This window comes from Dendrobium catenatum, unplaced genomic scaffold (assembly GCF_001605985.2).
Source record: "Dendrobium catenatum unplaced genomic scaffold, ASM160598v2 fragScaff_scaffold_12, whole genome shotgun sequence".
In the NCBI taxonomy this organism is placed as follows: domain Eukaryota; kingdom Viridiplantae; phylum Streptophyta; class Magnoliopsida; order Asparagales; family Orchidaceae; genus Dendrobium; species Dendrobium catenatum.
In genome coordinates this window covers 1-13,889 of record NW_021318474.1, presented here as the reverse complement: position 1 = coordinate 13,889, position 13,889 = coordinate 1, and the positions used below count along the sequence as shown (strand labels likewise).

The 13,889-nt window shown below is 35.0% G+C and overlaps 2 protein-coding genes and 1 long non-coding RNA gene across 3 annotated transcripts; 1 reads left to right on the top strand and 2 right to left on the bottom strand.

Annotated features, from left to right (window-relative positions):
* Positions 1 to 2,557: 2,557 nt before the first annotated feature.
* LOC110097412 (UDP-glycosyltransferase 87A1) lies at positions 2,558 to 7,855 on the bottom strand. The gene is made up of 2 exons (XM_028692816.1): positions 7,381 to 7,855; positions 2,558 to 2,931 (listed from the first exon to the last, which is right to left on the bottom strand). Exons 1-2 carry the CDS (start codon positions 7,799 to 7,801, stop codon positions 2,579 to 2,581), a joined length of 774 nt encoding a protein of 257 aa, XP_028548649.1. The 5' UTR covers positions 7,802 to 7,855; the 3' UTR covers positions 2,558 to 2,578.
* LOC114579111 lies at positions 4,421 to 6,834 on the top strand. The gene is made up of 2 exons (XR_003699969.1): positions 4,421 to 5,536; positions 5,629 to 6,834. It is a non-coding gene; the product is annotated as an uncharacterized LOC114579111 (long non-coding RNA).
* A 3,868-nt stretch (positions 7,856 to 11,723) lies between the features above and the next one.
* Positions 11,724 to 12,868, bottom strand: LOC110106620 (protein SRC2-like). Its single transcript, XM_020836568.2, has one exon. It carries the CDS (start codon positions 12,826 to 12,828, stop codon positions 11,914 to 11,916), a length of 915 nt encoding a protein of 304 aa, XP_020692227.2. The 5' UTR covers positions 12,829 to 12,868; the 3' UTR covers positions 11,724 to 11,913.
* Between the last annotated feature and the right edge of the window lie 1,021 nt (positions 12,869 to 13,889).

Below are 13,889 nucleotides of genomic sequence, written 5' to 3'. Positions count from 1 at the left end.
ATTAAAGGGGTTGTTTTGATGCCGGGAAAAAGAATACGGAGTAAAAGAAATCTTTTCAAGTTATTTGGATGATTGCACAATAAATGCATGAGACTTTTTTTTATGGTTTGAAGTAAAAGTAATGCAATGCAAATTAGAAAAAGATAGTGATTGATGGTAGTTGGTGGCGATGGGTGGCTGGAGGCAATGGTGGCGATGGGCGTCAGTGGTCATTGCCAAAGATGGTGGGTGGTTGTCGGTGGTGAAGCATACACCATGGTAAATCCTCTTGCAATTGTCTATCCTCTTGCAATTGTCTAGTAAGAACATCCACGATTAAAGTAAAAAAGATATGAGCTTAAAGCTAATCCTTGATGTAATCCAACTAAAATAGAAAAATACTTGGTCAAACATCCTTATATTTGAACAAAAGTAATAGCTCCTGCATATATATCCTAAATGACTTGAGTATGAGAATTATTAAATTCTGTATTTTTCTAAAACTCTCCATTGTGCTTTTGTTGGAATTTTATCATAAGCTTTCTCTAAATCAATCTCCTTATTCTCCCTATATTTATCCATCAAACCTCTCAAAGTTATTGCTTCTAGAGTAGACCTACTCGACATGAATCCAAATTAATTTTGAGAAACATTAGTATCACGTCGTAACATATGCTCAATAACTCTCTCCCAAAGTTTTAAAGTATGAAATATTATCTAAAGTCCTCTATAATTCATACACTTTTGTGCATCACCTTTATTCTTAAAAATATGAATCAACACACTCCACTCATTTGGTACATTGTTAGTCTTCAAAATAATATTAAATTTTTTTGCTAGTCAAGAAATTCCTTCATCTTCTAATCATTTCAGTACTTCTATTGAAATATAATTAGGTCCAACAGCATTTTCACATTCATTTTTTTTTTAACTTTTCTAATTTTGATTTTATTAATACACCAATAAAAATATAAAAATTATTTTTATTTAAGATGCTTAAATCACTAAAATCAATTGTATTTTAACAATCTTTATTGAAAAGCTTATCAAACATCACAGCTTCAGTCTTTGTTTGAATATCTCTCTCATATAGAAAACACTTTTTGATCTTCATCTTAAAAAAAATTAGTTGCGTCCATTTGCTTGCTTATTTAATAATTCTAAGAAAAAGAATATATAAATAAATTTAATTTTGATATTTGTTTATGCATTGTTATATCATTTCGGAATTTAGTAATGAATCTTTGTTAAAATTTGATTTTTTAATTTTTATATTCAAAAAAATATATGCATGAAAAAATAATCAAAATTTTTGCATCTATATGTTAAGATATAAAAATATTTTATTATTTTGAATAAGCATATATTTTATGAATTCCATTTTTATACCTATGCTATTTTAAGAGTTGAAAACATAAGAAATATTTGCTATCTATTTATATGCGCATAAGTTTTAGATATATAAAAAAGGAGCACTAAATATAAAAAAAATATAAAAAAATTAAAGCTACTCTAGTTTAAGGAAAGCGGACTATCATATAAATTTGGAAATACCCATTAACTATAACTAATAAATATAATTTTAAAATCTGACATGATTTAAAATAAATGTTAACTTGAAAAATTTTAAATTATAATTGTTATTATACCAGTCCCCAATTAATTTAGGAGATTATACATTTAAGCTAATAATAAAATTACATAAAAGATTATGTTTAGAACATATAATATTTAGAATTTTTAAAAAAAATTTCTAAAATTGCAGATACAATTTTTATCATCTAAAATAAATAACAAATATTAAAATATAAAAGTTTATTGTACTTTTTTTTAGGAACTATCCTAAAACCGGGGTGACAATGGCAGTTTTGGCTGGTCTTACGCGTTCTAATTGGTTTCCGAACCATCCCGTGTCCGCACAGAATTATCTCTCCTATTAGAGAGTAGATCCAGAATAGTAAAGTCTAAAAAAATACTATTCCTAAGATTCTATTATGATCTTGAGATGCGTCACATTAGATGTTGGAAGACATGAAGGTGATATTAAGGCTTCATTTGAGATGGCTTTCTTATTGTTTCTTAAAGCAGTTTTTTTGTACAAAATTTTTCAATTTTGCAAATTTTTAAATGTAAAAAAAATTTGTACAAAAAAGTAATAAAGAAGTAAAAAAACAAAAGGTGTCCAAAATTAAGCCTAAAATTATTTATATTTATATGGGAATTAGGCAGAAAATTTTAGTGAAAATGTGTCACTCCCCAAAATTCCCATTTATGATATGATGGATTGTGTAAGTTCCCTCATCATTCCCTAACCAATGAAAAAGCAAAACCAAATGCATTTTTTATATGGAAAAAACAATTCCAATAAGCAACCAAAATAGTTCATCACTAGCTCCAGTTAAAAAGAAGAAATTTTAGGTAAAAATATATTAAATTAAAATTAGACCAAAAGGAATATTAAATTTTTAAATTTTATTATAAACATCATATTAATCTCAAAACAAACTCAAATAATTTAAAACCATCCATCATAATCAAAAATTCAAAACACCCAATTCTTTTCCATCAGCAAGCAATATTTAACAAAAAAAAAAAAAAACTAATTAAACCTTTTACTAACCTGCTGTAAGAACTCATCCAGATTCTGCTGCGAAGATCCTCCAACTTCCAAAGCCGCTTGACAAACCTCCTTAAACCTTGCAACCCTTTCCCTCATCCCCTTACTTTCTTCATCATCAAAATCCATCAATTTCTTCACCTTCTTCACAATCATCTCCCTCTTCACAGTCTCCTCATCATTCTCTTTAAGCCTCAAACCAATCTTCCAATCATCGACAACAATTTTACTATTCGGTTGCTGGTCCCAAAACAAAGGATAAGTGATCATTGGAACTCCGGCAAAAATGGCTTCCAGCGTTGAGTTCCACCCACAATGAGTCAGAAACCCACCAACTGAAGAATGACAGAGAACTCTGAGCTGATCACACCATGGAAGAATAAAGCCTGTATCTTCATCAACTTTATCCACACAGAAAAGTTTATCTCGCAAGACCCATAAGAACTTAACCTTGCTTTGAATGAGTCCCATGGCGATTTCTTCCATTTGATGGTCTGAGATGGAAAGAAAACTACCCAAGGAGACATAGAGAACTGAGGAATTAGGTTGTGAGTCAAGCCATGAAAAGTAAGGGGAGGAGTCAGGATTGGTTGGGTATTGTGAGGGATCAAAGGGCCAATTTGGTAGATTGGGATGGAGAATTCTGATCTGATTTTTTCCATGACTGAGATCTCCGAGCTTATCGAAGAGGTTGTGAGGAGGCTGTGGCTGGGTGGAACCAGTAGTAGTTGCTGGGAGAATGCTCTTAGAAGGTCGAATGGTGGTGCATTTGGGAGCAAGTTGGCTGATGTGGGTTGAGGAGACATTGGGAGGTAGGAGAGTGTCTCATCTCCTGCATATGAGAGGCTACTGAGTTGATAAATATTGTTTGTAAATCTCATGACTTATATATGTAAGTAATAGGCCGAAATTTGTGGCAACGAGATCCATTGAAAGCTCTTTGATGTTGGCTTGATGATTATTTGTTTTTTAACGTCATTTATTGACACCAAATACATAATAAGCTTTGTTTGATTGGGCCATGGGTTGAGACTCAGTGGTAAATTCGTTATTATCTATATATATATATATATATAATATATATATATTATATTATATATATATTATATATATATATAATAATATATACTATATAATATAATATGATATTTAATATATAATAGTTGCATACACACAAACATATTATAGGCAAAATGTATATTTAATAATTTAATAATAAACCTCAAAGTAATGTCACTAAGTTCTTTGAACCAACCTATACTTGACTTGCTAGGTTCATATCGCTAAAGCAGATTAAAAATATTAGCTTGTTGGTTGACAAGAGAGTTGAACAATATTTAGAGCATTGCTCAAATTTATTAACTCATGTACACCCTTGGTTCTAATATATGTGATGTATTTTTTTTCCAAGTAAGAACACAAGATAAGAAAATAGATTGATAATAATTGATAAAAAAAATATAATAACTTATAAATAACTAAAAAAATAATTATCATAGTCTCTAAAATTTTCTTATATTTAGTAGAAGCCTACAATTTTCTTGTTCTCCATAGAATATAGAACTTTCATGTAATTCATTGAAACTCTCATTTATTGCATCAATAACCCTCTATAATATCCAATAAATAGAGATCGACATTCTTCTACAATTTTATAATAAGCCAAAATTGAAATAAATACAAAAATCCCACTATTTTAAAATCCTTTATTTCTCCAACAAAGATTTTGTTTGGGACAAATTTCTTACTACTATAAAAGACAGTAAAAAAATTATCCCAAACAAAGCCAAGACAACCATTTCTTAGACTAAAATAACACTCAAACTCATTTTGTATAAAAAGATTAGATCACATTGTCCTGTATTATCAAATCCTCCATGACTGGTGATAAATACTTCCATATGAAAAACTTTATGAGATATTGTTACATATTTTCTATCGGACAAATTTTTAAAAGTGATACGCTATGAAGTTTAATAAGTGGAAAGATTACGTTGAATAGAAAATTAGCGGAGGCAAACTAGTCATTACCTTTGTTAACAACTTGCTTGTCACCCGTCATCCCCTGCACCGTGGCAGCACATCAAGCTGGTTGGGCGGCTGAGGTGGGCTAGCTGATCGAGTGGGTCAGACCTGCCAGTCATTCGGAAGCTAAACAACTGGCAAAATAGTGCGAAAGGGAACCGACTAGCGAAACTCGTGCAGAAGGGAGTTGACTGGCGACTCGTATATAAGGGGGTCGACTGGCGAGTTGTTTGGAAGAAAAATGACTGCCAGTCGTGCAGAAGGGCGACGACTGGCAAAATTGTGCGGAAGAGCAACAATTGGCGACTCATGCAAGGGCAATGACTAGCGAGCCGTTCGAACTGGTGAGAGGATACGTGAGGGCCGGCCCGAGGGTAAGGGTTGTGCCCGTGGCGTGATAAAATTGAACGGGTAATTGTTATCGTAACTTTCCCTTTCCATTTCCCTTTTCTCCCATGTGCAGTCCTCTCTTGTGCGCAATAGTTATATTCTACAATTTTTGCTTCTCCTCTCTTCTACCCACAGCAGCAACAATGAAGATCAGATCTGACATTGTCGGTTTGTTCTCATTATCATCTTTTAGTTTTTGTTACTTGATTTCTCTTATATGCTTGCTTCTTGTATGAATTGTTAAAAAAAATAAAAGTTGAGAAATTTTACTTCAGGATCATAGATACACCTACAATACCTCCCACTACTAGAGAACATTGAAATGTTCAGCACTTACTCGTTAGAGAGCACACTGTTGACCCGCCTGTACAGGGAGTTATCAGAGACTATAAAACCAAAAAGGGCGAAGATTGCTAGTTGCATTCATTCATTACAAATTCGGGCATGGGAGCATATACATGTGGGTCATCCTAGGCTGCACATTCCAATCCCAGAAACACTAGAAGGGGCTAACGTCAGGGTGAGGTCTGAAAACTTTAACCACCAAACCTTAACCATTTCAATTTAATTTATTGTTTAATGCAGTGAACTTACAAAATATGATCTCCTTCGAACAGATGGAATGAGAAATGGCCTAGGGAAAGATCATTAGGAGATGTGGGCACGAACTTGATGGTCTACTCCAAAATTAGATCTGAATAAAATAAATTATTTCAGATTTACTCATTTGTAGAAGGATATCCATAACAATTACTCCTACAGGTCTAGGAAGGTTGACCTTCCTATAATTAGAAGATTTCAATTCTATTATGTTCTGATCGTCTAACTTACTTAATCGTTTGATTGTCATAGCAGCGCTCGGTGGCGTTACTAGAGGTTTTCAAAAGGATTCTGAAGATCCTGATGATGATATTCTAGTAATTACCAAATGTTTGTCTTTTTGTAGATTCACAATTTCTCACAGGATGAATTGTTCTACACTTGTGCACGACCTTTCTTCCCATACCAAGAAGCACAGCAGAGAGAGGTTCACTACCATTGAGAAAGAGAAGAAAGCTATGGACGTGGGTTCGGGAAGTCAGCCCCAGGTAGCGAACACAGACCAGAAGCTTGACTTGACTGGCATGGATGAACAGCCACCACCGATACAGGTTCAGTTACAGGTGCACGCCAGTGGGAAGTTGGGATTGAGACGATAAAGGCCAAGCACGGAGGCCATATGAGAGTCATACAGAGATGCCATCTTTACTCATTTAGCATGCATATGCATGGAGGGTATACACATTTGGATAGCTCGGGCACCATTGATTTGTTGGAAAAGAGTAGAATGGCACCTTCCTGACATGGTGATTCGCCAATTCGGATACTTTCCCAAAATGGGTAGTGGTTGGTGTTTACTTCACTTGTGGATCATGGACCATCGCAACAATTTAACAGTCCTCCCATAGAAGATTTGGGTATCAGGACTGAGTATCAGCAATGGAGAATCACTGAGATTCATTGGGGTCCATCCGATGTAGGCAATTCATCACAAGTGTACCCCAACATCTATTCAATTGTTCACTCCGGCATATATCCCACCATATGCACATCTTAGTGTCCACCTCAGTGATTACCACAACAGTGTACCCCAACATCATGAACTTCGTCATAGGCCAGTTCGTTGTCCGGATCACTACACCCCAAGCACAGATGTGTTGCCCGATAGACATCGAAAGAAATGATATGTTCATCCTTTGAGAATTGTTCTATATTATATCCTAAATTGACCTTGCTTTTTTGTCTATAATACTTAACACGGCAAAGAACTCCCATATTTTCAATACTTTCTACATACTAGGATATTAATTTATTTAGGTTTATGATTTAAGTTTTTCAAACAAAATTTATGTTGACAAAATATGGTATAAAATTATAAATCAAATATGAAAACTATACTAATTTGTTGGCTATTTAATTAAAATTAGTAGAACTAAATATTCAAATATCAAATTAATTCAGTTTTCTTGTGTATTCAGTAATATCTTTTATCAAATTAAAATGAGAGGTTAATTTTTATATTGAATCAGCCAAAAAATTAAATTTAAAAAATGCAAAAAAAAAAAAAAAACTCCACCTGTAGGACTCCTACACCTAATTAAATTAATCACCGAATCGCTTTAAAAATTTGTCCTTTTCTATCCATAATATATTTTACATAAATTTTCAACATTCAAGTTGATCATCACAAGAAAAGAAACCAAAATGAGATATTTAACGCACTTAAAACATAAATTCCACAAATTACGCCGGCATGAATCAGAGAAAACAGAGCTAAAACTCCAAAAAATCAAACACCCGAAAAGCTAAGACAAAACAAAAAAAAATACCTGAGAAATCGTCCGGTAATCCGCCGGCGGCATCAAGTCGATCGAATTTATACAAAGCAAAGAAGAGGGAAGCCGATTCTGTCCACAAAGATACAGCGGGAACATTCCTCTGCTTACATATATCAACGATCCACGGTAAGAGCGCGTCCGCGACGACGATATCGGCCGGCGGGTTAAGCTCATTAAGAACTCGCTGAACTGGATCCGTCATTCTGGACATGACAGCTTCAAAGAACTCGGTGTAGTTATTGCCGCGCGTGCGTTCAGATGGAAGAACGTTGGGGATGGAGCGAACCTTGATGTTATCAGGTAGATTTGGAGATGAAGAGTCGGAGCTGATTAATTTAATCCATTCTTCTGTGAGGATGATGGTGATAGTGAGATCGATTTTAGGGCTTAGAAGGCGGCAGAGATTGATCATGGGGTTTATGTGGCCGCGGCCTGGGTAAGGGATGGACAATATGGCCTCGATCGGAGAAATGGTTTGCGGAGAAATAGGTGTTTTGGTGCTGGTCGCTCGGAATCCATCTCCGGTGTGATTTCTCTCTCTCTCTCTCTCTCTCGGGTTTGGAAGGTTGGAAGGAGGGAGTGAGATGGAGTGTTAAGGATGTCTATGCAAATTTTTTGTGAATTTAAATATTTAGCTCAGAATTTAAAAAATGAAGAACAAGATATTAAAATATTTTATTAATATTTAAAAAATAAATTATTATATATATATATATATATTATATATATATATTATATGTGTGGTGTAATTATCTTAATTTGGGATATTTAATTAGTTAATATCAAAATTGATAACATTAAAATATTTTACAAGTATTAAAATATAATTAGATATTAAAATGATATTTATTTTTAAATTAAAATAAATTAGTTGATAATATTATTAATTTCTTTTAATATTTTTAAATTTTTATTTACCTTTTCTATATTAAAATTCTCCAGATATCTTAATATTTTATTCCTCTTAATTGTTTTGCCCTTTTCCAATAGTAATTGTGGTAAAGGATCAGTAGTAATTGAGAATTATTTTAATTATAAAAAATTTTAAGTCTAGATATTATTATCGGGCTAATTATAATTACTATGTATTTAGAAAATTTACAATAATATAAAGCTTAAAAGAGTAAAAGTTATAACATCAGAATTTTTTAAGTTGAAAATTCAAAAAGAAAAAAATCTATTGTAAGTTTGTTTTAATTTTAGTAATCCACTATTTATAATTGTAAGTACAAGAAATCAATGTTCTTTATGATTGTAAGAACATGAGATTATTTGAGAAACATTTATAGAAATTATAATAATTCGAGGTATAAAAAAATTGCAGCGGTTAAGGTCCTTAACAAATATTTGTTAAATGTTGATAATTAAGTTATCGGTGATAGTGGTAGTGATGGCTAGTGATTGATCGTTAGCAGTGGATATCCGAAAAATGCAAGGAGAGTTCATTCATAGACTTCTCAACCACTGATTCTAATATTCCATAAATAAATCAAAACTCTGTCTTTTTTGCGAGCTTTTAGAATTTTCAGATTCAAATGATGACCAAAAATTCTTAGTTCGAGCTCCATCGTCACTCCAAATAATCCTTTTAACTACCATCATTAAAAGGTGCCCAACCAACTAAGTTGTTGCATTCGCCATAAGACTTCTATTGATATTTACATCATTTTTTATATCAAGTGAAATGTTTCAATGAATTTCAAAGACAAGAAGCTTAAAGTTCGTATTTCACTTGTAGCAGAAATAAAATTTATATTTTATGCCAGATTTTGATTTCACCACCAAAAAAAATACCTTAACCTTAACCTACCCTTATACATTTTGCGTGAAATCCTACCGTGATATATATTTATATATATTCACTTCTCTTTGGCTTAAAGAACCTTTCCCTCTCATCCTCTCTCCTCATTCATTATTTTATATATAAAAAAAAAAATCATATCCTAATATAACTCGATTTCATGACTAAGAGAGTTTTGTATATCTAATATTGCCTAGGGCTTGGTTCACTTAGGTTTCAATATGGTCTGAGTGAGCAGCTTAAAGGGATGAACTTCGACAGAGGATGAGCGTGGTCCAGTCAGGAACTATGAATGGACACATTAGGATCACCCATCCTTAGTCTTGAGGGATCACTTGCCCCAACTTTGAAGGGCAACTCGCCTAACAGTAGTGGAAGCAACTCTTTAATTTTCACAAGGGGAATTAAACTTTTATATATTGTTGGTTCTGCTATCAAAATTTGGCTTGGACCCTTTCACTGCAAAAAATGGGTCATAGCCGACAAAAAATGGCAAAATAAGGAAAATGGTTCGCTAAAAATTATCTTTTAGCTAACTTAACATAGTAACTAAGGCAAACTTAATTAATAAGGAAACTTGATATTAGTCTACCATAATGAAAAAATGGCTTTTTAATTTTATTAGAGAATTTTTTTTAGTAATAATACCATTTTTAAATGTATCAATATTTTATTTTATGATAACTATTCTTAAGGCAAATTTAGGTAGAAGTATGGTATTGATTTGTTTGAAAAAAATTCAAATGATCTTGTAATTGATTAATCATTCAATTTCTTATGAAATATTTATGTTGGATGGGTTAAACTTGAATTTGGTTTCAACCCCTATTTTTGCATATCATTTGATCTTTGTTATTACTTCAACATATGTCGGTGGTCCAAGCCACTCCCCCCCCCCCTTCCCTCTCTGGCAGCATTCAAGCAAATTTTGGTCTAAGGATATTTTTGGAAATTCAATCAATAAAAAATGATTAAATTCTCTTTTACTGTATTGGTTGGGGGAAATTTGAATTAAAGACATAATATTTTTTTTAAAACTTTTTAGGAGGAATGACGTCAATTTGCTATTAAAACACCCTTGTTAATATAAGAATAAACAAATAAATTAAATTGGACAATATTTACTTTTAAAGAATCATTATAATATTTTTTTAGTGAGGTGTCAATTGCACCCCACTTCACGTAGAGAATTAATTGGTATAGGTTTGCAGAGACCTGAACGTAGTGCTATGTCCGGACTCCAATTAAAACTAAACATGTGGATCTTCCACATGGATTCTTTTATATTACTTTTTCTTTATGTTTTGTCAGCCCTACTAACCCAACCGATACTAAAAATTTGAGTGCGAGAGTTCAAAAGATGCGAAATAGAGCTTTTTAGGTTTCACCCAGCATTTTTAACTTTTTACTCTCACCTCTCGTTCGGTTCTCCATAAGTTCTTCCAAACCTTTGGCATTTTCATTCTCTGAGACCAATCGGGGGTAGTAGAAGTTTGTTCCTCATATTTTCTTTCTAAGCAATATCAGAATTCCTAAGTATTTGGATTTGGGAGTTTTTGTGCTTTTTTTTTTCTTAAAATGGAGCGTAAATCCTAAAACCCTCTTAAAAAAAGTACAAAGCTGTAGATCGGGTCGGGTCAGTGTGGCTGAAAGAACGCAAATAAAGTAGGATAATCCAATTTCAAAAATACATAGTCCCATTTTAACTGTAGTCCAAATGCAGAGCTACACTCCATTGCAAATAATTTCTCCTGAGCTCAAGGGGGATCGGCACCTGTCACCTAATCAACAAATGTCACTTGCCCAAGCCTTCCAAGAGTCACAACTTGATTGGCTCTTCATTGCATAGGCTTGAGACCTCCCAAACACCTCACTCACTTGGGAGTAATTATTATGTCCGGTCACCGAATGCGTTTATAGACCAATAACCACGCGCCACGTCTCCTAAAACTCGGTATTGAGCACTCGGTATTGCTCGGTATACATTCAGATACGCTCGATTTTGATCGGACGTAATAATTGCTCCTCACTCGAAGAGCCCAATGTGTGCTTCACTGTGATCATTTTTCTGAGCTTGCCACTATATAATAAAAGGATAAACTTTCTCTTTTTCTATTATTGATCTTACGAGTGTTTCATGCCTCACCCTAGAGAGAGAGAGAGAGAGAGAGAGAGAGCTACTTTTTACTGTTCTAAAAGATCCCACTAATGTAGAGTAACAGTCGGATAAGAAGAAGAGGCAATAAAATTTTTCATTTGCTTTCAAAGCATCTCCACAAATGCATTTACATAACTTTCTTCTAAGGTATGGAATCTGATGCAGAAACAACTCAGCCACAAGAACTTATTCTATCGCCTTAACCAAAAGATTGATTTTTTTTTTCAAGGAAATAGATCATATAAAAGTTCCAAAAAAAAAAAGAAGATTAATTCTTATCAGCCTTCGCAAATATGCCATATACATCGAACAAATTCGTCCGTCAAAGAAGAACTTGAAGCCGTTCAGAAACAAAAGAAAAAAAACGAAATTAAATGAATTTAAGAAAGTGAAAAATCATGGAATATAGAACCAGAAAACATGCATGTCTAGTAATTTACAGCAAGATTTTTGTCGTCAATCCAAAGATAAAAAGAAAATATACATGAACGAAAGTCCAAAAACATTAAAAAAAATTATAAACATATATAATTGTCTCTGTTATTTTTGCTCATCAAACCAGTTTCTAAAATCCAAACCCACCATCATCGAATCCTGCGTCGTAGCCTGCGTCATAAGCCCCATCGTCTGAAATCATATCGCCTATCAGCATCCCTCCGAGCGCGCCGCCGAGCAATCCAGCGCCCAGCCCTAACCCCAAGTTATTCTTGTTTTTCCTAGGCGGAACCGCCCCGTAACCGTACCCAGCCGGCGGCGCACCGTAACCATAACCTTGAGGCGGCGGAGCACCGTAACCATATCCAGCCTGTGGTGGTGCACCATAACCGTAGCCGCCTTGCGGAGGCGGCGGGTACGCAGCATAATTTCCTTGCGGTTGATACGGAGGGTATCCACCCGCCGGCGGGTAGGAAGGCGGATAAGCCGATCCGCTGGCGCCGGCAGCGGGATAGGCCATCACTGGCTCGTTTTCCTTTGGGGGTTTCTGCGATGCTGGAGGCGGATAGACTGTAACCGGCTCGGCAGGCTTTGCAGCTGAAACCGGCGGCGGCGGCGGTAGCCCGCTGGATGCGGGGATATCAACGAATTTATAGGAGAGATTGAGGACGCCCTTTGCCTTACCGGATCCGGGCTTGCGTACCTGGTAGCTGACGAACTTGGATCCTTCCTTAATCCCGTCAAGAAGCTCTTTCAGCGGGATATGCACCTCGCCGACATCGCGATCTCCAAGGGCTCGCTGGGCTCGGAGAAGGACATGGATGACAAGGCGGTTAGCAACGGCAGGATCCGCGGGGACAGAGAACCTGAGAGTCGAATTCCACGAAGGATTCTTCCCGCCATCACGGTCAACCGGGGTTCGCTGCTGGGTGCGGTGGTCACCGGCGATGGTGGCGACCGCGTAAACATCCATCTTGGAGAAAACGTTGACGTCTCTGAGATCCTTGGCAGAAATAAGGGTTAGCTCGAGCGTACGGTACGCCATGGAAATGGGTTTCGAAGGATCGGAGATTGGAATGAGATATTGGAAGAGCTGATTCGATTATGGCTTTTTTTAAGGGCTTCGTTTGCGGTCAACTCGGTGGAAGCGAATGGTATACGGCGATCGTTTATATAGGAAATGGAATTGAAGTCTTCGTCGCGAAGTTCGTGACAAGTGGGAAATTTCGGGGAAATAATGTACGCCATGACCGAAAAAACGCGATTTTCTTTTAATTTCGGAACGGACGCGCGGCACGTTTAGGTTTTCTTCATTGATTACTTGTAGCCATATGAGTGCTCCACTCTTGGTGTTACAATGAATCTTTGGATTGGATTTAGATTCAACTCGAAACTAATTTATCTCTCCAACTGATCTTATCCGATTAGATAAATGACTAAAAAATTTGAACCCGAACTCAATCCGCCACTAACCCTGATTGACCCGACCCAACAAGCAGACCCAAGTGACAGCGCTGCGTGCCCGCTAGCTACTAGCGGGGCAAGGGCGCATGCGGAGCGGGCAAGTTCGTGTGCCGCGTGCAGTCACTGGAAAGCATGAGGACGATCATGGGTCTGTGACAGACTAACGAGACGAACATGTCACTATTGAGTTGATTTCAAGTTTTTGAATTAACTCGAACCAATTTTGAATTTACAATCGGGTCAGGATTTGAAATGTGAACCCATCTCATTATTCAAACGGGTTAAATTGAACCTAGAATTTTCGGGTCGTATTTTTATATCATGTTAAATATTGACACCCATACTCAAATCTATCAAATTCTTTTGGGGAGAGGTTTATCGAATTTCAATTTCTCTTGGATGAGTTAAATAAATTAATATTTGATGCTATTAAATAATTTAAAATTGAAAATAATCATATTCAGATATGTGACATTAATTTTTTTATACATCTCTAATTTAATGTATCATTTATTATTATGCTATTAAATAATTTAATAATTGAAAATAATCATATTCAGATATGTGACATTAATTTTTTTATACATATCTCTAATTTTATGTATCATTTATTATTTTTTAATATAATTAAATTAGTTGACA